Source organism: Macaca fascicularis, chromosome 2, assembly GCF_037993035.2.
Source record: "Macaca fascicularis isolate 582-1 chromosome 2, T2T-MFA8v1.1".
Lineage (NCBI taxonomy): Eukaryota > Metazoa > Chordata > Mammalia > Primates > Cercopithecidae > Macaca > Macaca fascicularis.
In genome coordinates this window covers 152,920,340-152,945,776 of record NC_088376.1, presented here as the reverse complement: position 1 = coordinate 152,945,776, position 25,437 = coordinate 152,920,340, and the positions used below count along the sequence as shown (strand labels likewise).

Here is a 25,437-nt window from a genome sequence, read left to right as displayed (position 1 = left end):
GGAGTTTCGCTCTTGTTGCCCAGGCTGGAGTGCAATGGCACGATCTCGGCTCACTGCAACCTCCGCCTCCCAGGTTCAAGCGATTCTCCTGCCTCAGCCTCCCAAGTAGCTGGAATTACAGGCATGTGCCACAGGTTTATTTTTTATTTCTGTTGGAGGGTGCTGTTTTAAGAGTATGGAGCTGACATCTAAGAACTCTAATGCCATCTGCTGGATACACTGGTACAAGACAGGCCCGTGTCACACAGTAAGACTGATGGTGTGTCAATACTCAAAGAACTGGATCTGAAACAGAAAAGGGCTCACAAAACACTGAACTAAATTTATACTGTTAAGAGAGGATTATAAATAGGTTTATTTAGTTTTTGAAATCCCAGAGAAAATGTGACTCACAGTTATTAGACAACAGTTACCATGAGCCAACGAGCACAACAGCTTTGTCATCCACCCGAATGCCACAGGCATGGATGTGGTCACCTGGGCTGGACCCTTTGTGATGCTGGCTCCCATACCTACAACTCTTCCTGCTGCCTGCCTTGCCCCTATCTCCCTTCTCCTTTCGACTCCAGTCAGCCTCGGGTCCTTCTGCTCTGCGTTACACATACATCCTCTTTCCATCTTTTGTCTATTCATTATTTTCTTTCTACCCTTTCTTTTTTCTATTTTTCCTGTGATTCTAGCATGTCTAATCTATTTTTCTTTTTAGTATTCCAATTTTTCTTTTTTTCTCCTCCCTCTTTATCCTACAAGCTGTTTCAGTTGGTTTTGTAGTTTTAGCTCTTACATTTAGGTCTTCAATTCATCGTGAGTTGATTTTTTGTATGTGGCATGAGGCAGAAGTCCAAACCCATTCTTTCGCATGGAATATTCAGTTATCCCAGAACCATTTGTTGAAAAGACTGTTCTTTCCCCACTGGATGGTCCTGGCACCACTGTCAAAAATCAGTTGACCATGGATATATGTTTTATTTCTGGACTTTCGCCTCTATTCCACTGATCTATGTGTCTATTCTTATGCCACTACCACACTGTGTAGATTACTGTAGCTTTGTGGTTAGTCTTGAAATCAGGAAGTGTGAGTCCTCTCTGTTTTTTCTCTAGATTGTTTTGGCTATTCTGGGTTCCTTGCATTTCTATGTGAATTTTAAAATTAGCTTGTCAATTTCTGCAAAAAAGGCAGCTGGGTTAGCTGGTTTTTATGTGTATTTATTAAAAAAAGCAATTACCCGATTAGGCTGACAGAATGATTAGGCTGACCATTAACAGGACTGGCACCTTTACCCTCGGTGTTTAGAGGTAAGTTTGTAAGAATTCAGGATGTTTGTCTAAGATTGCTTGATACTAGGGCAACAAAACTAAGAGCAGAGGGCACTGAAAAGACTGTCTGGGAGTCAGACATCAATTGTGTTTAAGTCTGAGATCTGCTTCTTAGGTACCATATGACCCTGCACGAGTCATCGACCCCTCCACACTCCAGTGTTATCTGTAATGAGGATGGGGCACTCCCTTCCACACTGCAGCACTGTGGGAACAGAGACAATGCCATTGCAGAGGACCCCCAGGGGACAGTCTCCTTCACTCACTCGTCTCCTTCCCACTCAAGGAACATCAAGGACTTGTGCTACCACATTCTCACAGCACTCACTGGCCTGGGAACCAGCTATGGGAGCCCTATGGGCCTGGTCATCAACTCTCAACTGCTTGTCTGCAGCTGTAGGAACCCTCTGAGGTGTGGCAGGCAGAGGATGGGGTGGGTGCCCAGGCACCTCGCTGAATTTCTGGAGCCCTGCCCACCCCCAACCCTCTCCTTGTTACTAATGACATGGGGACCCACCTGCTCCACTGTGCAGCCCCAAGTCTGATCCAAGTCAGGTTCCTGAATGTGAGGAAGCTGAGCATGGGGGCGACAGGGAGGTGGGATGCGCTGAAAAGCTGTAACCATTGCCGCTAAGGCGTATCAGTCTCTGACCAGGTCCAGCAGCCTCCACGTACGTCCGTCATTCAACACACATTTACTGAATGCCCACTGCACACAGGAGTGTAGGTAATAGGATGGTATGACAGTAAAAGTAAGTAAACAACTCCCACTTCTACCTTTCTGGACTATGAAGAGCTCCTCCTGGTCTTCCTTATCATTTCCTATGTGATTACTTCCGGGTCCTCTTGGAGAACAGAGCATTTTGCCTCCCATGCAGTCTGCCACTGCTTGACAGGGAGAAATTCCTCCTGACCTATGTTCCATCAGCTGATCTGGAAGCTGAACCCTTGGAATAAAGACACCTGCATGCTAGTATTTGCAAAAGGAATGGAAAAGAACCCTTAAATATGAGTAAGTCATGGGAGTAGGTATGAAACAGATAGGGTTTTAAGCACATCTCAGTGTCAAATTTTACAGAATAAATACTTCTATTCTATTGCAGTTCACGTGTAAATCCAGGTAGGTATGTCCATATCCCTCTTAGAATGAAATGAATAGCCAAGTGGCCAAAGTTTCCACGACTTTCCTCCTTACTGACCAATCCAACCTCAAGTGTGTGCCTCCTAGGAAAAGGAGAGGACAAAGGTACAAATTCAGTTCCTAAAGTCATTTCTCTCCTTCTGGGAGAGAAAGGCACTATCAAAGTACAAACCCAAGTCAGGGTGCTTTGAAAGATCAAGTCACTTGTTTGTAATAGGAAATCATGTCATCCAGAGTTTTGAAAGTAACTGTGGGGGCTTGTGGTGGGTTGTCGGGGGCAGGAGTGGGTGATATATGTGCAGGGCTAGGTCCGTGGCTCTGGTCAGAGCACTGCCCTGGGTCACTCTGTGCTGGCCCAGGCCTGCTCCATGCCTGGCTGCTGGAAAAACCAGTTCTCTTCTGACCCACAAAGTAATCTGACGGTGGGGCAAACTCAGGATCTCTCTCAGCCCGGAGATCTGACTGCCTCTTCGACCAGTATCCAAAGGAAAATTCTAGTAAAAATGAGAAAGAAAATTATTAGAACAGATTAACAAATCAGTTGAATTTATTGTTACTATTATCTAAGCGTTGCATATATTTCTTAAAAGCCACCACAAACTATCCAAAGAATAAGAATGGCAACAGTAAAACTATGTTACAAGGTATAAATAATACCTACAACCAGTATAAAAGCCCAGGCTAAGAAAAGGGAGTGACTACCTCTAGATGGGAAATACAGAAAAAGAGAAATACAGACAAATCATCTGCTTGACACGACACTGTAGGTATTTCATACCAAAATACAAATTTTGTCCTTTATTGAGTTTTGGAAGACACAAACGGGACCTGCCCAACCTTGTTTGGTATTTCACCTCTATTTCTAACAGTGGCTCTTGCATTTCTCTTACTTTAGCTTTGGATCTTATCAGCTCAGACAGCATGGACTATATTCTACTGAAACGATTTTTTTCAAAGAGGCATAAACCATAGTCTTCCAAAGAGAGGCTGCTGTGGACACTCTAGAGAATTTACCAAAAAAATGTCCATGAAAATTCCCCAGTGGAACCATGTGTGAATCCAGGTTAGTACACTGGCATGCAAACCATTTTCAACTGAACATAAAAGAGGCTGCAAAAAACAGAGCACATGAGAACACCAAACCTTTAATAATACCAAATAATACTTTAAAGGCAGATCCTGAGAAATGGCATTCCAAAGCTGTAAAACCACACGAGGCAGCACGAAGTTAAAACTTACCCCAAGTGCTTCTGGAAAAAAAACCATTTTCCATTCACTAGAGAGTTCTTACACCTCAGAGCCCACGTCCCTTACCTTTTCCGCGGTCCCACTCCCGGATGTGTGGCACTCCGGGCTTGGTGTCCTTCCTCTCCTGGACAATGACTTCTACCTTGCTATTCTGGGCAGCAGGACGTGGAGCTGGCACAGGCTCTGGCTCCAGTGGCAAAGGCCCAATAACATCTCCATCTATTTTTTGTAAGGGAATAAGACACTGTCATAACAAAGCCTAAAGCTATTTTTAAAAATATAGAACATGCTAATCCTGAAAGTAAAAGTAACCATCAATATTTATGAAGTACCTATCACGTCCCAGGCAGTGGATTAAGTCTTTTGTATACAACAGGTTATTTAATTCTTGTAACAGTCCTAATAAATTCAATATTTCCATGTTATCCCCATTTTATAGAGGGGGAAAATTAAGCTCCGAAATGGTACACAGGTAGAAAGTGATACGGGCTGGGGTCCTGGGCTGGGCTGGATGGATTTTAGTCTCTGTGCCCCTCACTATGCCACTCTGCTTCTCCAAACTGGCAATTGCAGGACCAGAAACCCCCAAATCACTCAACTAACATCACAATCTGAGGAGAAGCGAGCAGAGCCAAGGGGATGAAGAGTTGGGGTCTGGTGTAGGCTGTTCAATTTTGGTCACATTTTTTAAATGTAAAAGAAACATGGATTTTTAAAAAACACTGTGGTGGCACTTCACATTTTCTGGACATGACAGATGTTCAGGAGATGGAGCAAAATTAGTGAAACAATCTGCACAGCTTAACATGTTATAGAGACAGCATTTATCTGAAACTAAACAGATGGTTTTCAAATTCCCAAATGTTTCTGGTTTTGTTCAGACATTAGGAAACGGCCCATGGCTTCACATAAGCTTTGTGAGAGCTGGAGGGCTGTACGACCCCTCATACCCACACTCCCTTTTCCTTTGGGTAATAGAATGCCCCCAGGTTTCAGCTGAGCATGTGGCCAGCTTGCTGGAGAGGCCATTTCCCAGCTTCTCCTACAGTGAGGTGTGGCCCACAGGACTGAGCTCTGGCCAGCGGGATGTAAATGCACAGGTCGTATATAAGTTCCCACTCATATCTCTAAAAAGGAAGCTCGTCTCCTTGCCTACCCCTAGGCTGGATCATGAACAGGGAAGCAGGGGAGCAAGCTTTGTGCAGAAGAAAAAAATACTCTAGGAAATGGCAGAAATAGCAAGACTGGAGGAAGCCTGGGACTAGATGACCACCTGGGGCAAAGCTGCTCACTTACCCTGGATACCCACTCACCCACCCACCTCCAAGTTGTTAAGTAGAGAAATGGATCTCGGGCCAGGCACGGTGGCTCAAGCCTGTAATCCCAGCACTTTGGGAGGCCGAGAAGGGCGGATCACGAGGTCAGGAGATCGAGACCATCCTGGCTAACACGGTGAAACCCCGTCTCTACTAAAAAATACAAAAAAATAGCTGGGCAAGGTGGCGGGCGCCTGTAGTCCCAGCTACTCGGGAGGCTGAGGCAGGAGAATGGCGTAAACCTGGGAGGCGGAGCTTGCAGTGAGCTGAGATGTGGCCACTGCACTCCAGCCTGGGCAGCAGAGCAAGACTCTGTCTCAAAAAAAAAAAAAAAAAAAAAAAGAGAAATGGATCTCTATTTTGTTTGAGCCATTCTATGTAGGAGTCTCTAGATTGATGGCAATTTAGCTTATACTACCACAACTTATACAATAAGCTAGTCTGACACAGCATTTAATAGTGTTTCCAAGGGGAACCGTGCTCCAAGTTCCAAATCACCAACTTCTGCAGCACGGTTCTTTGGTAAGCTTTGGCAAGCTGTCGATATTCGTATTTCTAAATTCTTTTACTACATAACTTTATGAATATAAGTTTCTTTAAATATATATATAAAATAACCAATAGCAAAAAATGTAAGTCTAAAACATATATATGCAAAACTAAACTTTATCTTAAAATATCTCTTTACTAAGTCTCAGTTACAAGACTATGCCATTCTAAGACGCAACACAATGTATTGTTGCTTCATAGCCTCATCTATAGCCTAAAAATATTGAATGTCATTCTGCATCACTTTGGTTATAAAAATTGCTCCTGCCAGTACCTCAAAGGTATACTGTTTGCTTAGATATAAAACTAAATGGCTAATTTTCACGTTGCCAGCCCTATTAGCAAGACGTCAATGGAACAAAATTTTCCCTTTTGAAGTTCAGCAACATAGACATGATATACCTCTGTTTTCTTCCTCTGTTCCACCTTCTTTTGATTTTTTCATCTTTTTTTGTCGAAGTTTGGCAAGTCTTGCCTCTAAGATAGCCTTTCGCTTTTCCTTTATGTTTTCTCGTTTTGTTCTCTGATCTGTTGTCTGAATAGAAAATCAGAAAATTATTTGCTTGAAGCCAAATTTGCAATATTCCTGTTCAAAAAGATGAAATTTTCTTCTAAAAATAGACTAGCTAATTGATCTTCAGGCCACCTCTAAGAAGCTATCCTTGAGATCCTTACAATGAAGCCCTATGAAGTATTCTTATACGAACCCTCCGATGTCTTACAAAGTTTCGTAAGTGTTCAAAGAGCACCTTGCAAGCCTTAACACTCAAGGAAACCAACCCATTCCGTCCTACACCTTAATCCCTTAAGTAACTTACTATTTTCCCATCCAAGCCGCTCCAAAGTACCACATTTGGCACCAGATTTAAAACATCAAAGTTGCACAGGTTACTTGTGAGCAGTTATAAAATTTGAAACACAAAAATAGTATGGCAACTACCTTTATGCAATTCCAAATATCAATTTTAATTTCTAATTAATTTACTAGATTTTTCTGCAGTGTGGTCCAGCAAGAAACCAAGCGCTCGCATCCTTCCTCACAGCCGCTTGGGATTTATCTGTACCTGTTCACGCAGCATCTCTAAGGTTTTCATCTGCTTGTTTCTCAACTCTTTGTCTCGGGCAAAGGCAAAATACCCAACGCCGAGTTGCCGGGCCTCTGAAAGAAGTGCAAATTACCCAAAAGATCAGACTGTCCTGATCATTCAACTACACTCAAGCCACATTTCCTACCAAAGCAAAAAGAAACACAGTGATATTCGGCACAAGTTTTAAAAAGAAAAAGAAAACAGCTAAGTGAAAAAACAAAACACCAAAGAAACACAAAAGTTAGACCAAGTTTTCGTCCTGTTGGCCAAGGGAAGCATAACAAGCGTTCGTTTGCTTTCAGCCATGGGCTGTCTCCACTTCTCTTGGGAAACAATCCCTTGGATTACCAGACCCTCTGTCAGGAAGATATTCCCAATGTGAGTATTTTAAGGCTATGAAGTGAACAAAGGAGATATTTTCAATTTCCAAAGCAGGATCTTTAATTTCCATGTAAAAGCTATTGCTTTATGAATACTTCCCTTAATGTTTGCCATTAGTTTAAGATTAGAAAAAAGATTTGCAAAGCTGCAAGAAAATAGTCATACCATTTTCCCGAATGTCTTCATAATGTACGGGCCCCATGGGCCTCTTCAGGGCCTCTCTTTCTTCTTCCTCCCATTGCTGGCGCTGAAGTTCTTTTCTCATATCTTCAGATAACAGGGTTTTTTCATTAGCAGGACTAACAAAACTAGCAGGAAAACACAGCAAAAACTATCTTCAGATAAGGACTGAGATATCAGTGTTTAAGTACAGTCAGCTGCATCATGGATAAGTAACACTGCTTGATAAAGAAGACAGGGAACTACAGAGGCTTCTGACCCACAAGACTGCTAGAAAATCAATTACACAGCCTTCACCTTTTTTTCTTTTTTTTTTTTCCTTTTTTTTTGAGACTAGTCTTGCTCTGTTGCCCAGGCTGGAGTGCAGTGTCACAATCTCGGCTCACTGAAACCGCCGCTTCCCAAGTTCAAGAGATTCTCCTGCCTCAGCCTCCCGAGTAGCTGGGATTACAGGCACCTACCACCACATCCGGCTAATTTTTGTATTTTTAGTAGAGACAGGGGTTCACCATGTTGGCTAGGCTGGTTTTGAACTCCTAATCTCAGGTGATCTGCCTACCTTGGCCTCCCGAAGTGCTAGGATTACAGGCATGAGCCACTGCACCTGGCCAGCCTTCGCCCTTCTTACTCAAGCACGAGACTCGTTACGTTAGCATGACGGAATCTTGCCCGAGCACTCAAGACATAAAACTTTCCTTCCACCCAGGTCCTGGGCTGACCAGATGGGAGGTGGCCCAGGCAGGGAAGAGGAACTCTGGGTCTCCTCCTGTGGATGGTCTCTCGTCTGGGGACATGAAAACTGCTTAACATTTTGGCCTGAGTGATGTCTCCTGTCCTTGCAGATGACCAGGCCCTGAGAAGCTCAAGGTTTCCACTCTCCCTTTCTTATGCCAAGACAAAGGCTATCTGCTGGATGCCTGAACCTGCAGGATTTGGACAAGGTAGAGTTTCTCCCAACACTTCTCACATAAAAGTTCCTGTAGTAAGAGGAATTTATTTTCCTGGATGTTTCAGAGCTATCTCTTAGGTCTTGTGTTTTAGAGTTACCTCTCAGATTTTATGTTTTAGAGTTATCTCTTAGGTCTTAGGTCCTGCTGAAAAATCTAGTTATAAGGTCCTTGGCCAGGCATGGTGGCTCACGCCTGTAATCCCAGCACTTTGGGAGGCCGAGGCGGGCGGATCACAAGGTCAGGAGATCGAGACCACGGTGAAACCCCGTCTCTACTAAAAAAATACAAAAAATTAGCCGGGCGTGGTGGCGGGCGTCTGTAGTCCCAGCTACTCAGGAGGCTGAGGCAGGAGAATGGCGTGAACCTGGGAGGCAGAGCTTGCAGTGAGCCGAGATCGCGCCACTGCACTCCAGCCTGGGCGACAGAGCGAGACTCCGTCTCAAAGGAAAAAAAAAAAAAAAAAAAAGGTCCTTAATTCAAAAATGCAATGATACATAAAGAAAAAGTGAATAAGTTCTCTCCCTGGAGCCACTTGCTTGTGGGAAAATCAAGTATAAATTCTCAAACCACTTTCTCCACAAAGGCTGGTTTGCTGGTTTGGTTTGGGCTTATTCTGTTACTCCGTAGTCAGACATCCTTCAAGGTGAAAGAGACAGCTCTACTCATCCACCAGTCAGGTTGTTCTCCAAGTGTGGATTATGTGTGTATGTGCACGCTAACCACTAAAAAGTGCTTCAATCAATCAATATCTCCTTACTGGAGCAACAGAGATCATTAATTATAAAACAGCCTCCCCTCACAAAACAATCCCTATGGCTGCATTTCAGACCTGGGCAGAGCTCTGCATACCACACACACTTACAGTCTCCCCTGAAGATTTTTATCCATCTCCAGCAGATCTGGCAAATCTTTTCTCATACAGCGCCGGGAACGCCCCAAAGAGTCCACATAATCCACCCTGAAATGAAAGCAAAAGGATGTGAAGGACTTGTACACATGTACAAGCCCCTAAGTCAGGGAGTAGGTGAACAGTGAAGGGGAAAGAGAAGCCTCACTACCAAGAAGAGCCCCCAGCCTCAGAGACCACCACCACTGATAGGAGTATGCGTTTTAAAGCTGACACACAATAAGCTCATTGTGCTCCTTATTAAATATTAGTTTTAGAAACTGTTGACAATAATTTTGATCATTTATGTCTTTGATTTCACAGATAAATCACCCACACAGAATTTTGCTGCAGCATCTATGAACTTACTTTAATCTAGTTGAGACAATTCCAGACATTTTATCAGTATCTTAGTAACTTTGCCTTGTGCCTGAGATTTTCAACTTGCTCATTTCCTCACAGACTTCAAGTCAGACTTTTTCTTCTTTCTCTTATTTCCTCTAATTGGTATAATTCTACCCAATGTATTAGCAATCTCGTAATGTAAGAAATTCACAGTATTTTTCAGAGTTGGACTCTTCTTAATTAGGAGGAAGCCAAACACCATACCTCTCTCCTCATCTTTGCTCAAACTAGACAGTGGTTAGACAGCTAAGCCAGGCAGATAGCAAGGCAAAATGAAATATTCTGACTTCCTACAATAGAAAATATGGACGGATTTTCATGAAAAACATCTCATTTGTAATATGACACAACAGATATTGTACTTTTTAAATTACAGGCAGAGAATCTCCTACAGCCTTTAGCAGGGTACTGAATACACACTTAAGGGCCCAATAAGTACTACCTGGCAGACCAATCTAAGGTCAGATTCGGCAGGTACGTGGCTTTGCTTTTGTTAGCAATTTTTTTTCCTCTCAAGCAATGCTGACTTCAATTGTTAGTTGTGATTTAAAAACTGAGTGTTTACTCTAGTACTGAAGCTGATTATCACAAGAAATAAAACCTCCAACTGCAGCAAGCAGTTTCTTTCTTCCTTTTTTTCCCCCCCAAATGGATGGGGAAGAAAACCATCTAGCCAGATGGTCTGTGTAATTATTTACAGTATCTTGGAAAGATTTTCTACCACCTGGAATTTAACTATCAAAAGGATTTTACAAGCAATTACGATTCTGGAGCTTAATTTAAAAACAAAAAATTGTGTCAGAACTGCTTGCAGAGCGTCTTCCTTCACCATATGGTGGCATGTGACACCTTCAATTGCCCTCCAAACTCTTCAAATCACTGGCAAATTGCTTGTAATCACACAGGCATTAATAAGCAAAAATTTTTAAAAAGACATTAGACGTTTCAAAGGAGATGAGATTTCTGCTTTGAAAAGCAATCATAGACTATTCTGTTTCTGGAGAAGGCCTCCAAAACATACAGATCCCATTAAATAGAAGTGGCAAGACAGTAGTCAGCCACGGCTCCATCTAATCAGCAGTCACTCACTGAGCAACCCCTGCAGGCAAACAAAGCTTTCCTCAGGCAAGGAGAGTAATACAGGAGGGCTAACAGCCATGCCATCTTCCAAGGGTCTGGGGAAGTTAAGGCACACACCCATGAAATGCTTATTAACAACACTGGGTACACAAAGACTACCAAAAGTTTGCTAAAATCTTTTTCTGATAATGAGGCCTAGTATGTGTCAATAATAAATAATAGGTAATACCTGAAGAGCAGGAAGTATATTAAGTGCTACCTGACTTTAGATGAGAGAGCAATCACTTAGAGATTAGAAATGATAGGCCAGGCATGGTGGCTCACGCCTGTAATCCCAGCACTTTGGGAGGCCCAGGCGGGAGGATTGCTTGAGCCAAGGAGTTCAAGAAGAGCCTAGGCAACATAGTGAGACCCAGTTTCTACAAACAAAAAATTAAAAACTGAGGCAGGAGGATTGCTTCAGCCCAGGAGTTCGAGGCTACAATGAGCCATGATCATGCCACTGCACTCCCGCCGGGGTGACGGAGTGTGGAGACCTTGCCTCAAAAACAAATAAATAAAAAAGAAAATAATGATGAAGAAAGGCACCAAAAGAAGAGACTGTATGTTCTTCTCTTTTGGTTCCTTATAGCTTGCAGGCTGTTCAAGCCTGTTCCAAATGGTACCAAATGGTACCAAATGGTACCTGTTCCAAACGGTACCAAATTATTTAGATGTAAGATAGTCGGTAAGAAGATACCTGTTTTATCCCAATGAGAATGTTATTTCTGAACCAACATGGACACCCTCAGTGGAATGAAGATGCAGTTTCTCTGCCATCCACAGTAGCTGGGACTGCTCTCTTCAGCTCATCAATGACTGCCCACAGGGCCAAAGGCTGACAAAAGATCAACGCCTGCTGCAAAGAGTCCTGAGAAGTTCCTAACAAATGCCCACTATGAGGAGGCTATTCCAGCCTTGAAAGGAGGATGAGAAGGATCCCAAAAGCAAGAGGGTGTGTTCCCAGAAAATTGTCAGAGCATCAGTACAGCTCTCAGCAATTTCAAGAACGGCTGAATAGTTTCCAAACAATAATATCTTAGGTAGAAAAAAATCATTGTAACAGAATTCCCATTCTGGTCTCTCTACTTACTGATAGTCTCTTTAAGGAAAAGACGAGTTTGGTTCTTCTATCATTCATCTACATATAGGCAAAATTCAGGAAATGTCAATAACAAAGGTTTACAAAATGCCTGCTTATACTTCACAGGCAGCAGTTTCTTGTGTAGCCCAGAACACTCTTACTTCTTGAAGGGGGGTTAAAGTAAAGGGTCATGGGAATGAGGCAGTATAATCTCTATTTTATAAGGGAAGATCCTGAGCCTCAAAGACTGAGAAACCTGATTAAGATCATACAGTCAGTGAGAGGTACAGCTGGAACCGTCCAAGGCCCATGAGTCCACACCACACTGCCAAACAATGTCACAGTCAGAGTAAGACATACAGGGCCACCACTGCCGGCTTCCTTCTCCTAGATGGCAGCTCTCCACCATGTCAGAACGAGGACACGGGTAAGGCAGCAGCACAGGTACAAAAGGAAGGCGCTCTGCCCGCACTGTTTCATGTTAGTGATCCAGGCAAACCAAGTCTGCCACGCAGAGTCTCCTTGGGCCTGGCACAGGGCTGGGCACACAGCAGGAGCTCAGTCAGTATTTGTAATTATATGTAATTATTGTAATTATGTCTTCATTTGAGCTACTGTTTTTACATCCATAATAACCTAATCTAACCTAACTTAAAAGGAAGTCTCAAAAGAACACCCAGAAACAATAAAGAGAAATGGCTTGATAACAACCCAACAAAATCGCTCCCAAAATGTCAGCACAAGTCTGAGGATGTTCCTCAGAGCTAATCCATGATGTTACCAACCATTCTTCACTGGGGTCTTGGGGAGGAGGGATGTCTCCCTCAGGAAGGTTTTCCTCATCGTCGTCCCTTTCTCCTGCCTTTTGAGAATCTCTATGGGCACCAGATGCCTCCATTTCTTTGCGCTTGTCTATGATCTTCTGCGTGAAATCCACAAGGTACATATCCTCCACTTCTTCATCTACAACATAAAAATCAGTTTTCAGACATCAAAAAGGAAAATCACACATGGAATTGACAAGAAGCAGTCACATTCATTGCCTGGTGGCCCCATCACCCCTGATGGCTCATCAGACAATGCCTCCACTCCCCAAACGTTTACAAAGACACAGCCACCTTGGGAACTGACACATACTACACAAAAAAATCTTGAAAAAGCCTAAAGTTTTCTGTTGCCTCATCAATACACTACCTGAGTAAGCAAAACCATCTTAGAATGTCATTTTAAGATAACACAACAGTCTGATTTTATGCAACTCATCCAACCAATTACATCATACAGAAGCAAAACTGCATTTTCCATGTCATCAGATCAGGACAGTAGAACTTCTTGCTTTAGGTGTTACATATCTGTCTCATCATGTGGGCTAGATCACTAACCCTAATTATACTGTTGTGGTTTGGTAAATGTTTTAAAGATCATAATACAGGTAAAAGAAGTCATCTGAGTTCTTGTCAAGCCAATGAACACCAATTCCAGGCAAGGCATGGAGCGAGACCCTACAGGACATATACAGATATGCAAGACACTCTGCCCACAGGGCTTATGGTCCACTTAAGGAGCTAAAACACACACTGAAAGTTAAACAACAATCCGTGACACCTAATTTAACCCAGGATAGCTCATGTAGCACAAATTATGTATACCTAAAGTTTCACTACACTGGATTTAGGACACAGTCATTTGAGTCTTTTTCTCTGATGACAGAGATTAAGCTACATTGAACTGACATTAGGCTTCCTATTACCAGTGGTGGTGTTTTCCCCACCTTAGGGTGAAGAAAAACTGAGGCTCCAAAACATAACTTGCCCAAACTTGTAGGTCTGACATATCTATCAGGAGGTGGGCTTGCTGGCTTTGACAAAATCAGGTCTCTATACTCACACTCCTTTGGACCTGATTTCTATATTAACAATATAAGTAAAGTTTGAATCAAAAGAGAAAAGACTTTAATAAAATAAACTTTTTTTTTTTGAGATGCAGTCTCACTCTGTCGCCCAGGCTGGAGTGCAGTGGCACCATCTTGACTCACTGCAACCTCCACCTCCCGGGTTCAAGTAATTCTCCTGCCTCAGCATGCTGAGTAGCTGGGACTACAGGCGCCTGCCACCACGCCCGGCAAATTTTTGCATTTTTAGTAGAGACGGGGTTTCGCTTGGCCAGGTTGGTCTCAAACTCCTGACCTTGTGATCCGCCCGCCTCGGCCTCCCAAAGTGCGGGGATTGCAGGTGTGAGCCACCACGCCCAGCCTAAAATAAACTTATTTTTAAAAACCACAAAATTCCTGAAATAGAGAGGAGATGTAGTCTGAGTTATAAGGCCATAGGCTAGCGAGGCCTCCCAGTAGGCGGCCATCCTGCTGCCTCTTCAGGAAGAAGGCAAAGCCTCTCCCACAGTGCTTAGCTTTGTTGAGTGTCTGACCTTCCCGTGTTGGGCTCCTGCTGTACAGGGAACGTGCCCCTGCGGTCTGGGAAGCAGCAGCCAGGGACCTAGGACCAGCCTTGCCTCTCTCCTACTGTACCTGGGCCCCAGCCATGCTAGGCTAGGTGACTCTGTTGACCTCTGGCCCTGCCCTTCCTCGGCTGGTCTGCTCACCAATCTAGCCCTGCAGGATTCCTTTCTCCAGCTTGCCAAAGGTAAGCCCAACTTCTCCCAAAAGACTTCCCTGATTACATATTCACTTTCCCTGCCTTTTGGGAATGAAATAGGCACTGCCTCATAAAATCTCTTCTACTGTTGTCTAATTATGGATTGGGTTTTTTCTGGGGGATATGAGATAAGGGAGTTTTTTTTTTTTTTTTTTTTTTTTTTTTAGAGACAGGGTCTTACTCTGTCACCTAGGCTGGATCATAGATCAATAGATCACTACACCCAGGATGCAGTGGCAGGATCAACAGCTCACTGTAACCTCAAACTCCTGAGCTCAAGCCTCACCCTCTTAAGTAGTGGGGCTATAGGCATGAACCACCATGTCCAGTTAATTTTTAAATTACTTTTTGTAGAGACAGAGTCTCACTATGTTGCCCAGGCTGGTCTCAAACTCCTGACCTCAGGTGATCTGCCCGCCTTGGCCTTCCAAAGTGCTGGAATTACAAGCGTAAGCCACTACACCCAAACAGATTTAGAGCAATTATAAGCACATCACAGAAAATAAAAAAAATAGAAAATAGAGGGATAATAGGGAAAGAAAAAAGTAACTCTAGCACCTGACAGAACCACAGTTCCACCCAGCCCCACCCACCCTGTTTTAGCACAGCTGTAATTGTAGGTAACTGTGACTGACTCAGACCTTGTTCCCTAACTTTGCTTTGTTCTGTGCCATTTTCCTCGGAGGATGACCCTGCCTTGAGGGCAGAGGCACAGGATCTGGCTTCCAGTACTTGTTTCTCCCTTCCAGGCACCTAACATGCTGCCAGGCACCCACCAGACACTTGGTAAATTATTGCTGACTTTCTTGTCTCTGTGCAGCCACAGAAAGTAAAATTTTGATGTCTAAATGTTCTCTCTACTCCTACAGTTATTTTAACAAGTAATGTAATATCAAAGGGCTGTATGAATTACAGAAAATGAAGTAGAAATAAAAAATTTTATTTACCTATAAAGTCTCCTTTAGTCATTTTTTCATATAATTTGGCTTTTTCTTCCAATTTTTCCCTAGGAGAAAAAAAATACAAGTATTAGAAATAGTCTTAAAACTGTTCATCCTGGTTGCCCCCACACTCCCTGCCTGACAGGTATCATCTGCCCATGAGGCCCAGCCTCATGGGGTCAAGACAACCACAACCAGCACAGACCACACCATCCTGAGGAGACCCTCAGACCACCCTCCCCCATGTCTGCTCTGTCAAGGAAAACAGAAGCTCCGTGAGTGCATGGCCCGTGTCCTCTTATTCATCACTGGGTCCCAGGGCCTAAAATGACGCTTGGCACACAGCAGGTTCTCAATCAATATTTGATGAATGAATAAGTGAATCAACTGACTTAAGATTCCAACAACTTAACTGCCAACTTAAAACAAATATCAACATTCCAACAAAGCAGCCTCTCTGCTCACAGTAATCCTGATGACATGTATTTTTCAGTGGTACAGACCAGGAGAGGGTGAGCAATTCTTTATTCTGGAAATACTTAATGATGGTAAAGAGAAGCCCCAAAGAGGTCATCTGCGAGTTCTCCTGTGAATGATCACTCTTAATCACAATGTCAGAAATATTCCTCTTTTATTTTACACATCCATTCGCCACGCACTTATTGCACACCTCCTACCTGCCAAGCACTGTTTTAGGTACTGAGGACTCACAGGAACAAGAAAAAGTCCCAGTTTCCTGGGAGTTTCCATTCTAGAGATGGAGAAGGACAATAAAGCTAAATAAATAAAGCAATGAAAAGGAGGATCTGAGACTGTGAGAAGAGCTGTAAAGGGAACAGACACATGCCAGCAGGGGCCCCTTGACCCGCAGTAATGCAGTGCATGGTGGACCAGCTCACTCATATCAGGCTTCTAAGACCCCTATTTTGGAGGGCTCTTATGTAACTAGCTTATCATCAGAGGATCTTACTGTTTTAATGAAAAGAAAACTAAAAAAAATTTAAAAGTCAAACAAAACACAAAGCAACAAGTGTCCGGTTAGAGTGAGTGAGCAGGACACTAACTCAGAGACGGCATTCAGGGGAAACCTTTTTGAACATGACAACTTAGCCATGGTTTGCACAGCAAGAAGCAGCCAACCACAGGAGGATCTGGGGGCAGGGGAGGCAGGGCAGAAAAAGGAAAGATTAAGTGAGAATGAGCTTGACATTTTCAAGGAAGAGAGACCAGTAGAGCAGAGGGCGCTGAGCAAAACAGAGAATGGTGCAAAATAGACAGAGACAGGCAAGGACGAGAGCACGTGAGAAAGGATATGAAACTTGGTGCGGTGTAGCAACAGTTTTCAGGGGTCAGGAACAGTCTACAAGTGGATAATCGAGATCAAGGAAGGTGTCAGGGAAACAGCCGCTGGATTTAGTGGATGAGGATGTCACCAGTGACTTTAAAGAACAATTTCTTCTGTTGAGTTAGAAAGATGGAATTCAGAGCATGACAGCAGGGACACTGTCTGTAACCTCTAAGTGCCAGACACTATGTATCTCCTTTAATTCCCTGAAGGACTTCATAACCTAAGTATGAATCACCTCACTTCACAGATAAAGAAAAGAGTCTTAATGGATAACTAATTTGCCCAAGGCCTTCCACCTCAAAAACGCCTGGGACTGTGCTTGTATGTTCTGAGCTCTGGAGGGAGGCAGATGTCCTGCAGATGTCTTGACTCCCACAACACAGCAAAACCAAAGTGCTTCAGAAAAGTTACTGCATAGAAAAAGCACAGCAAAGTGCCAAGAAAAAACTCTTGATATACAGAGCAAAATAATAAAAGATCACGGTACCTTTGGACAAAATTAAAATTCTGAGAATATGTCCAAGAGTGGGAAATGTCTCAAAACTGATCATATCTTTAAGTAAAGCCTGAGGTCTGTTGGGGACAGGTCAAATGTTAAGAAAAAAAGTCCACAAATGGGCTAATATTCTGCCTTCTATTTTCAGACCCAAGATAGCTGAGCAACCTTGGCAATTCTGTTTGTAACTACAGAATTTTATTATTCCATGTATCCAAAAGCATGTCATGCCAAACATTAAAGCCTGGGATTCTCTCTGAGAGTGAAGCTGTCTTTTCTTTAGAAAAATAATAAAGATGGAATGACAGAATTAGAAAAATCATCATTCTGAAACCAGCAATGTGATAAATGATAACTATGAAGACTCATTAATGGTAACAAATCATTGCATGGAAACGAGTTGGTGAAGAGGATATTCACACAGTCTCCAAATTTCCCACTTCAGATTACTATTAATTGCACTTCAGATTACTATTAATTACAAATTGAGGAGGCACCTTTACAGTGGTGAAATCAAGTATGTATACCTTAACCAAGTAATCAAACCTATCATCACCAATAATGACTCATACTGACCTTATAAGCCTCCTGATGTGATTCAATGGGAAGGATACAACACCGTCTACATATTATTCTTACCAAAAACATTTCATGTGACTCTAATTGGTTGTGGGACATCGCAGAACTAACTGGCCTGGACCCTTAAAAACGTTAATGGCATAACAGACAACCAAAAGGCAAGGGAATTGTTCTAGATTTAAAAAGACTAAACAGATTTGACAACTACATACAATGTGTAATCTTTGAATCCTGGATTAATCTTTTTTTTTTTAAATCTATAAAGTACATAATTGTACTGGGACAACTGGTGAAATCTGAATATGGACCACAAAATAGGTAATACTCATTTATCAGTGTTAAAGTTCTTGGGTATGATAGTGGTATTGTGGTTATGTAGGAAAATGTCCTTGTTCTCAGAAGATATATGCTGAAAGATTTAGAGGGAAAGTATGATGCTTAACAAAGTCTCTCCATACACGCATGTGTGTGTGTGAGAGAGAGGGAAAGCACCTGTGACAAGATGTTAACTAGGGAATTTAGGTGAAGAATACTAGAATGTTCTATGTATGCTTAAAGTTTTTCAAAATAAAAGGGTGGGGGGAAAATTTAGGGTTTCTAAATTCTAATGTCATCCCACCTAGCCCACACCATGGGGACACTTCTTAATAATGTATTGATAATCTTAGTGTCTAACAAAGGCTGAAAGCAGGAATGTTTCATCTTATAAACTGTGACTATGTCTTACCTTTTTATGATAAGACTACAGATATAGCTGCAAATTATATTATTTTTAGAGTACTTAGAGTATTGGGCTAGAAAGATGTTAAAAATAAAATTTGTAAATCAAAAAGAACAAAATTTGAACTTCTATGTCTCTGCCTGGGCAGCCTCAAAGGTAACTATATTTACCAGAGTTTATAACTTTACCTTGCTTTGTCTAAAGTCTTCTGTTCTTCAATCTTCTGTTCAGCATCCTTCTCAGCTCGATTTGAAACGCCTACATTCTGTTTGCTCCAGATACTTGGTTTCTGGAGAATAATTTTAGAAGACAAAACAGAACCACATGATTGCCAAAAAAATCTACTTGTGCATCAGGAAAAAAAAAAAAAAAAACAAAGGAGATCATGAGATCTTATGAATCAATGGAGATAACTAGATAAGCTGTGTCCTACAAAGAAACTGATTATATGTGGCAAGCAGGAGCTAAAAAAAGAGCCCTCAATTACATAAATAACTTATTTATTTATTTATTTATTTTGAGACCGGATCTCACTCTGTCACCCAGGCTCGAGTGTGGTGGTGCGATCTCGGCTCACTGCAGCCTCAACATCCTGAGCTCAAGTGATCCCCCCACTTCAGCTTCCCCAGTAGCTGGGAATACAGATGCGCACCACCATGCCTGACTAATTTTTTTTTTTTTGCAGAGAGAGGGTTTTGCCATGTTGCTCAGGCTGGTCTTGAACTCCTGGGGTCAAGTGATCTGCCTGCCTCGGCCTTCCAAAGTGATGGGATTAGAGGCGTGGGCCACCACGCCCAGCCTAAAGAGCTTCTTGAGTGCAGAATCACTTCCTACTATCTTTTATCTCCTTAATGATTACAACCTAAATCAAGACTAATGAAAATGTACATATTACAGAGAATTAGTAATACAAATAGTAGACACTATTACCTATAAAACTGGAAAAATCATTCACAGCTCTTATTCACCCTGATATTTTCTGCTATATTCCTATATTATCTAATTGTTTATCTCTATTTGGATACCTAACACCTATAGAACCAGATAACCTTCCATCTGTTTATGAAATGTAAACAATCCACATTTTTCCAAAAGAAGTGCTAAAGAATTACCACATTACTATGCACTTTTATATAATCTTACTAATTTCTATTTTAATAACATTTCATGCAAATGTTAAACACAAGATAGAGATTTTTTCCTCAACATTTATGTGTACAGATACCACTGACAACCTTAAAACACTTAAATATGGTATAATTCTCTCATGTTTGGAACCAATGGAGATCATCAGATCTTATTTTTTACCTTGTTAGTTGTTTTTGGTTTTCCAAAAACTCCAGAATCTTTTAGAAGTTTTTCTTGTTTGAATTCTTCTTGCTTTCGGAAGAGTTCGGCCTTAAGATCTACCAACTAGAATAAAAGCAGTAAGTAAACAAAAATATTAAATTTTTGCAGGTGACTGGATTGCTAAATTATTTTAATTTCCAAAGGAATATTTCAAGTTCTGCTAAATGGACAAATATGGCTAAAAAACTAAAGGTTTAAATAACTTAATGTTTAAATGTAGAATCCAGTACACAAATTAAGCTAAATCATGTTTCATTCTACCTCTGCTGCAAATGCATTTTTACTCTAACTTTCAACACCTGAGGCTTTCCTTAGTCAAGGAGAAAGTGATAAAGCAAAATAAAATTAATGAAGTCTGCATCTTTTAGTTTCAGATTAAACTTGCGTTATTAAGCACCTTCTCTGTGACTAGCACTGCACTCATTTAATCATCACTACTTATTATTTCTACAGGGAAATGCCGTTATTGCAAAACTATCTGAGCATCCAGTTTGTGCATGGTACTTAACACTGAAGAGCAGAACATAAACATGAATTAGACATACTCTCTACCTCAAAGAGCCTACAATGTAACAAGGAAAGTAATTTATAATACTAGCAAAATGTAACAAATGACTCTAGAATGGAAGAAAGTAGCACACAAGTTCAGATAAGGGAGCATTTCCTTCCGAGCAGAGTGATCAGAGAAAGCTTTGAGCAGAGCCTTTAAAGACACATTATTTCAACAGCTAGAAATCAAATAGACTGGGTGAATTGTAACAGCTCCACGTCTGACTTAATCCATTTCAAAAACCATAAGTTTGGCTGAATCTCACGGTTCAAGAAGAGGAAAGAAGGCCAAGGCATAGGGAGTGGGGCAGTTGGGTGAGTATTAGTGCCTTTCCCTCAGCTACAGTTGTCACCCCTGCCTACTCTGCAAAAGATAAAACAACAGTTCCCTTTTTAAGGGTCCAGGTACAGCTGCTTATATGGATGGGCATTTGTAAATCACATACTTAATCACTGACTTAACCATCAGATACTTAAAAAATCACTTTACTTGTTAAGGAAAATAAAAATGGCTGAGTTCAATTTCCATTTTGGAAGAAATTGATTTAAAAGGTAATCATTTAAAAATGCAAAGGGCAGTTTCACTGCAGACCCTAATACTGTAAATTCTTAAAAACAAATGAAAAACTTCTTTTTCTTCTCAGCTTACTTAACCACACCAAATTTTCCAGCCACATATCTTCCTAGTCTACAATGGCCTTTGACTTTAAAAGATACTCAAAAAATTGTAAATTCTCAAATAGCATTCTTATTACAATTATTGCTAATTTTAGCCTATCAGTATAGGTTGGCTTTAATATTTATAGCTTTTTGGTTCCTGATCTTCAAACAAACATAATAACTAGTACCAATTTTAACCAATACTAGTTACCAATAATAACTAGTACTCAAATATTGGGACACCTATGTTTTCCTTCATACTCCCTTTGTGTACTAATACTCTTAAGTAAATTCAAGATTAAATCAAAGGTTGGGCAATTTGCTCTGATGATGAAAAGGCAGCAGCTCTGGAGTCAGCTAGACTGAATGAGCAAGGGTCTATCACTAAGATTTCTTCTCCCGCCCCAGCCCCAGACGGAGTTTGGCTCTTGTTGCCCAGGCTGGAGTGCAATGGTGCAATCTCGGCTCACCGCAACCTCCGCCTCCAAGGTTCAAGCGATTCTCCTGCCTCAGCCTTCCGAGTAGCTGGCATTACAGGCATGCGCCACCACGCCCGGCTAATTTTTTTTATTTTTAGTAGAGACAGGGTTTCTCCATGTTGGTTAGGCTGGTCTCGAACTCCCAACCTCAGGTGATCCGCACGCCTCGGCCTCCCAAAGTGCTGGGATTACAGGCGCGAGCACAGGCCTGAGCCACCACGCCCGGCTATCACTAAGATTTCTGTATGTAAGCTGGGGAAAGCTACTTCATCTTTCTGGGCCTCAATTTCATCATCTATAAAACGGAGATATTAATAGCACCTACCTCCTAAAGCCATTGGGAGGATTAGTGAGAGTGTATATAAAAGTGCTGGCACAAAATGTGTACTTAGAACACGTTTTCTTTCTAGGGTAGCTGATTTAATAAAACTGCTTACATCCTTTCAGACTTCACAGTTCCCTATGGCTGCATTAACAACTATTTAGTTCCAGGTGGGGAACGCTGGGCACTTTCGGCTCCTGTGGAATATGTCACACTCTAAAGTTCTGGGAGGACTTTGGGGGTCCCTGAATGGAGGAGAAACCAGGAAGAGGATATGTCTGCATAGCAAAAAGAAGCTACGGTTCCTCCCGACTGTAAGGGAGAAGGCTGGCGAGGTGCAGGTCCTTGCGGGCAGGGCAGAGGGAGGTAGGGAGATTCCTAACCCACGGGACACCAGGTTCAGGTCCGTGTCTGAGGGTTCTGGTTCGGGCGCGTGTCAGAGAAGAGAAGCCCAGTTCAGGATCCTGTAAGAAAACTGAACCGGATCCCCGTTGGAGAAGAAAATCCAGGTCGGGGATTCCTGTTTGAGGGGAGAGGTCAGATCTCTGGGTCCCCGACTGAAGAAACAAGCTAGGTCGACATTCTTGTCTGATGGAGATAGGGTGAACCCGGAGCCCATGGAGTTACCTCATACCCTCACTCACCGAGGAGGCCGTGACGTCCAAAGGTTTTTTCCTACGGTCCATGGTCGTGCCGCAGTGACCCGGCCCAAGAGCAACCCTTCGCACCCGAAGCAGGCCTCGTAAACCTACCTCCGTCGCAACCGGAAGTGTCTTCGATAACGACACTGAGTTTGCGTGAGTTTGCGACGCGAGTTTGTCAGCTCAACGCCATCTTGAGAAGGTCAAAGTGTGGTGCGTATTACGTTCGCCATCATTTTGGAAAGGTCAGAGAGTGCGGAGGTTGACGCTAACTGCTAAGGTCATCTTGAGGGCGGAAGGTAACAAGATTAGCGTGGGCGCCATCTTGAGAAGGGCCGAAAAAGCTTTTGATTGTGATGGACGCCATATTGGGTGGGGCGGATGTGGGGTTGGGGACAAAGATAACGCCGTCTTGGGTAAGGCTGACGCTTGAGTGAGTGAACTCGAGCATCTCGGGAAAGGTGGATTGGGAGGACCGGAAGAATCTAACTACAATTCGACGACCTGCTGCCTGGCACTTTTCACACGTTAAATAGTTGGTTCTTAGAAGAGCGTACGAGATAAGGATTATTATATTAATCTTAGCAGAAATAACAAGAATAATAGCTAACATTAATATAGTGCTTATTATGTGCCACTTTACATTATTTCAGCTCTTAAGAAAGTGAACTCCTCGGCCGGGCGCGGTGGCTCACGCCTGTAACCCCAGAACTTTGGGAGGCCGAGGCGGGTGAATCAGGAGGTCAGGAGTTTGAGACCAGCCTGACCAACATGGTGAAACCCTGTCTCTACTGGAAAAAAAAAAAAAAAAAAAAAAAATTAGCTGGGCGTGGTGGTGCCCACCTGTATTCCCAGCTACTCAGAAGGCTGAGGCAGAAGAATCGCTTGAACCCGTGAGTTGGAGGTTGCAGTGAGTCAAGATGATGCCATTGCACTCCAGCCTGGGCACAAAGCAAGACTGGGTCTCAAAAAAAAAAAAAAAAAAAAGTGAACTCTAAAGCTGGCTTTCTGGGTTGGAATCGCTGCTTCACTGCTTACTGCCTGTGTAACCTTGGGCAAGTTACTTAACTTCCCTGTGCCTTAGTTTCCAAAGGGGATATAATTTCATTTACCTCATGGGTCTTAGTGAAGATTAGATGAGTTAAATGAGCTAGTCTTGATAAACATGTTAATGATTATGGTAGACAGACTAATCACCCTTACCCCCACTCCTAGATGTCTACCTTCGAATACCCAGAATCTGGATATATGGTGACCTTTATATAGCAAAAGGGAATTGGCAGAGATGATGAAATTAAAGCTATTGAGATGGGGAGCTAGCCTGGATTGTGCAGGTGGGTCCCCTATCATCGAATCATCCTTATAAGGGGTAGACAGGATGGCCAGAGTCAGAAAGAGATCAGAGATGCTTTGAAGAGGGAGAGTGGGACCCCATGCCTAGGTATGCAGGAGGCCCTAGAAAAAGCAGATAAATGGGCACTCCTCCAGTCTGCAGAAGGAATGCAGCATTGCTGACACGGTGATTTTAGTCTTGAACACTCATCTCAAACTTCTGACTTCAGAATTCTACAAGAATTGTTTTAAGCCACCAAACTTGTGGCAATTTGTTACAGCAGCAAGGCGAAAGTGATCGTAATGATTGTAACAGCAGCATTTAGTACATGTGGGGCACATGTATGACTCTTTACGTAGATTATATTATATAATCCTTGCAAGAGTTCTAGAAGCGGAACTATTGTCCCCCATATTAGAAGAAAAATGAGGCTCATCACATCCTCATCTCATCTGGCTGTATGAAGAAAATGGGAAAAGGGAAAAGGAGAGGGGAATTGAGGCAGTTGACTGTGTTCAGTCTTATTTATTTATTTTCATTTGTTTATTTATCCGAGTCCGCCAGTCTCTGAAATTAGAACAGTAAGCAATATGAGATAATTGGGCCTAATAATGTTGTGATTCTCTTTTCTTAGTGGAGTGTTCTGTCCCCACAAGAAAGATTATACCTTATAGACTTGGCTTGTTCAGATTTTGTATTTACCCATTTTATTGAAACACATACTAAATTCCGTGTATTTTTGTTACAAATCTTCTGAAAGAAAATGTGAAACATTAAAAGGTATTAATAATAATTTTTTAAAAAAGGAAAAAAAGTGAGGTTCAGTTGCTTAAATGGCATGCCAGAGGTCATTTCCCAGCTAGGAAGTGAGGAAGCCTTCAGTTAAAAAATAACTCAAAGGGCCGGGCGCGGTGGCTCAAGCCTGTAATCCCAGCACTTTGGGAGGCTGAGATGGGCGGATCACGAGGTCAGGAGATCGAGACCATCCTGGCTAACACGGTGAAACCCCGTCTCTACTAAAAAATACAAAAAACTAGCCGAGCGAGGTGGCGGGCGCCTGTAGTCCCAGCTAGTCGGGAGGCTGAGGCAGGAGAATGGCGTAAACCCGGGAGGCGGAGCTTGCAGTGAGCTGAGATCCGGCCACTGCACTCCAGCCTGGGCAACAGAGCAAGACTCGGTCTCAAAACAAAACAAAACAAAAAAACTCAAAGACGCTGAGTTAATTATTGGCATGTTATTTACTTGTAACGAGTGGAACCAATATAGATTGATTTCATCTCAGAAAGCGAAGAAAGGATTTATATAGAAGAAACACAGCTTCTGAACTATGAATGTTGGTTTTCTTGCCTAGCCAGCCCCTGGCAATGAGGCCAGTGAGTGTTCTGATCCTGGGAAGCTAGAAAGAAGGTAATTCTAGTTGCATGTGAATGTCCCTGAAGACCATGAGAATTTAGATTCCTCTGCATGATGCCTGACAGGGTCCTTGATTGTCATCTCCGTCTTGGCGATGCAGGTTTGCACCCTCACCCTTGTCAGAAATTCTTCCTAGAGTGGCATCCAGCTGATTGTAACCATCTTGCTCCTAAGCCACTTACATGACCAGGAGCAAGCTAGTGAGTCCCCTTTATTCCCAGGCTCACTCATTTTGCGGGCTGCAAAAGCACAAAAAGACTTAATCTTGCCTTGACCAGAATGCTCCCCTG

At 42.5% G+C, this 25,437-nt stretch overlaps 1 protein-coding gene across 1 annotated transcript; it reads right to left on the bottom strand.

Annotated features, from left to right (window-relative positions):
• Positions 1-322: 322 nt before the first annotated feature.
• On the bottom strand, positions 323-22,525 carry CCDC174 (coiled-coil domain containing 174). The gene is made up of 11 exons (XM_005571693.4): positions 22,405-22,525; positions 19,709-19,813; positions 18,589-18,689; positions 15,263-15,321; positions 12,450-12,627; positions 9,033-9,128; positions 7,206-7,348; positions 6,636-6,730; positions 5,974-6,106; positions 3,773-3,925; positions 323-2,952 (listed from the first exon to the last, which is right to left on the bottom strand). The coding sequence occupies exons 1-11, from the start codon at positions 22,444-22,446 to the stop codon at positions 2,654-2,656; spliced, it is 1,404 nt and encodes a 467-aa protein (XP_005571750.1). The 5' UTR covers positions 22,447-22,525; the 3' UTR covers positions 323-2,653.
• Between the last annotated feature and the right edge of the window lie 2,912 nt (positions 22,526-25,437).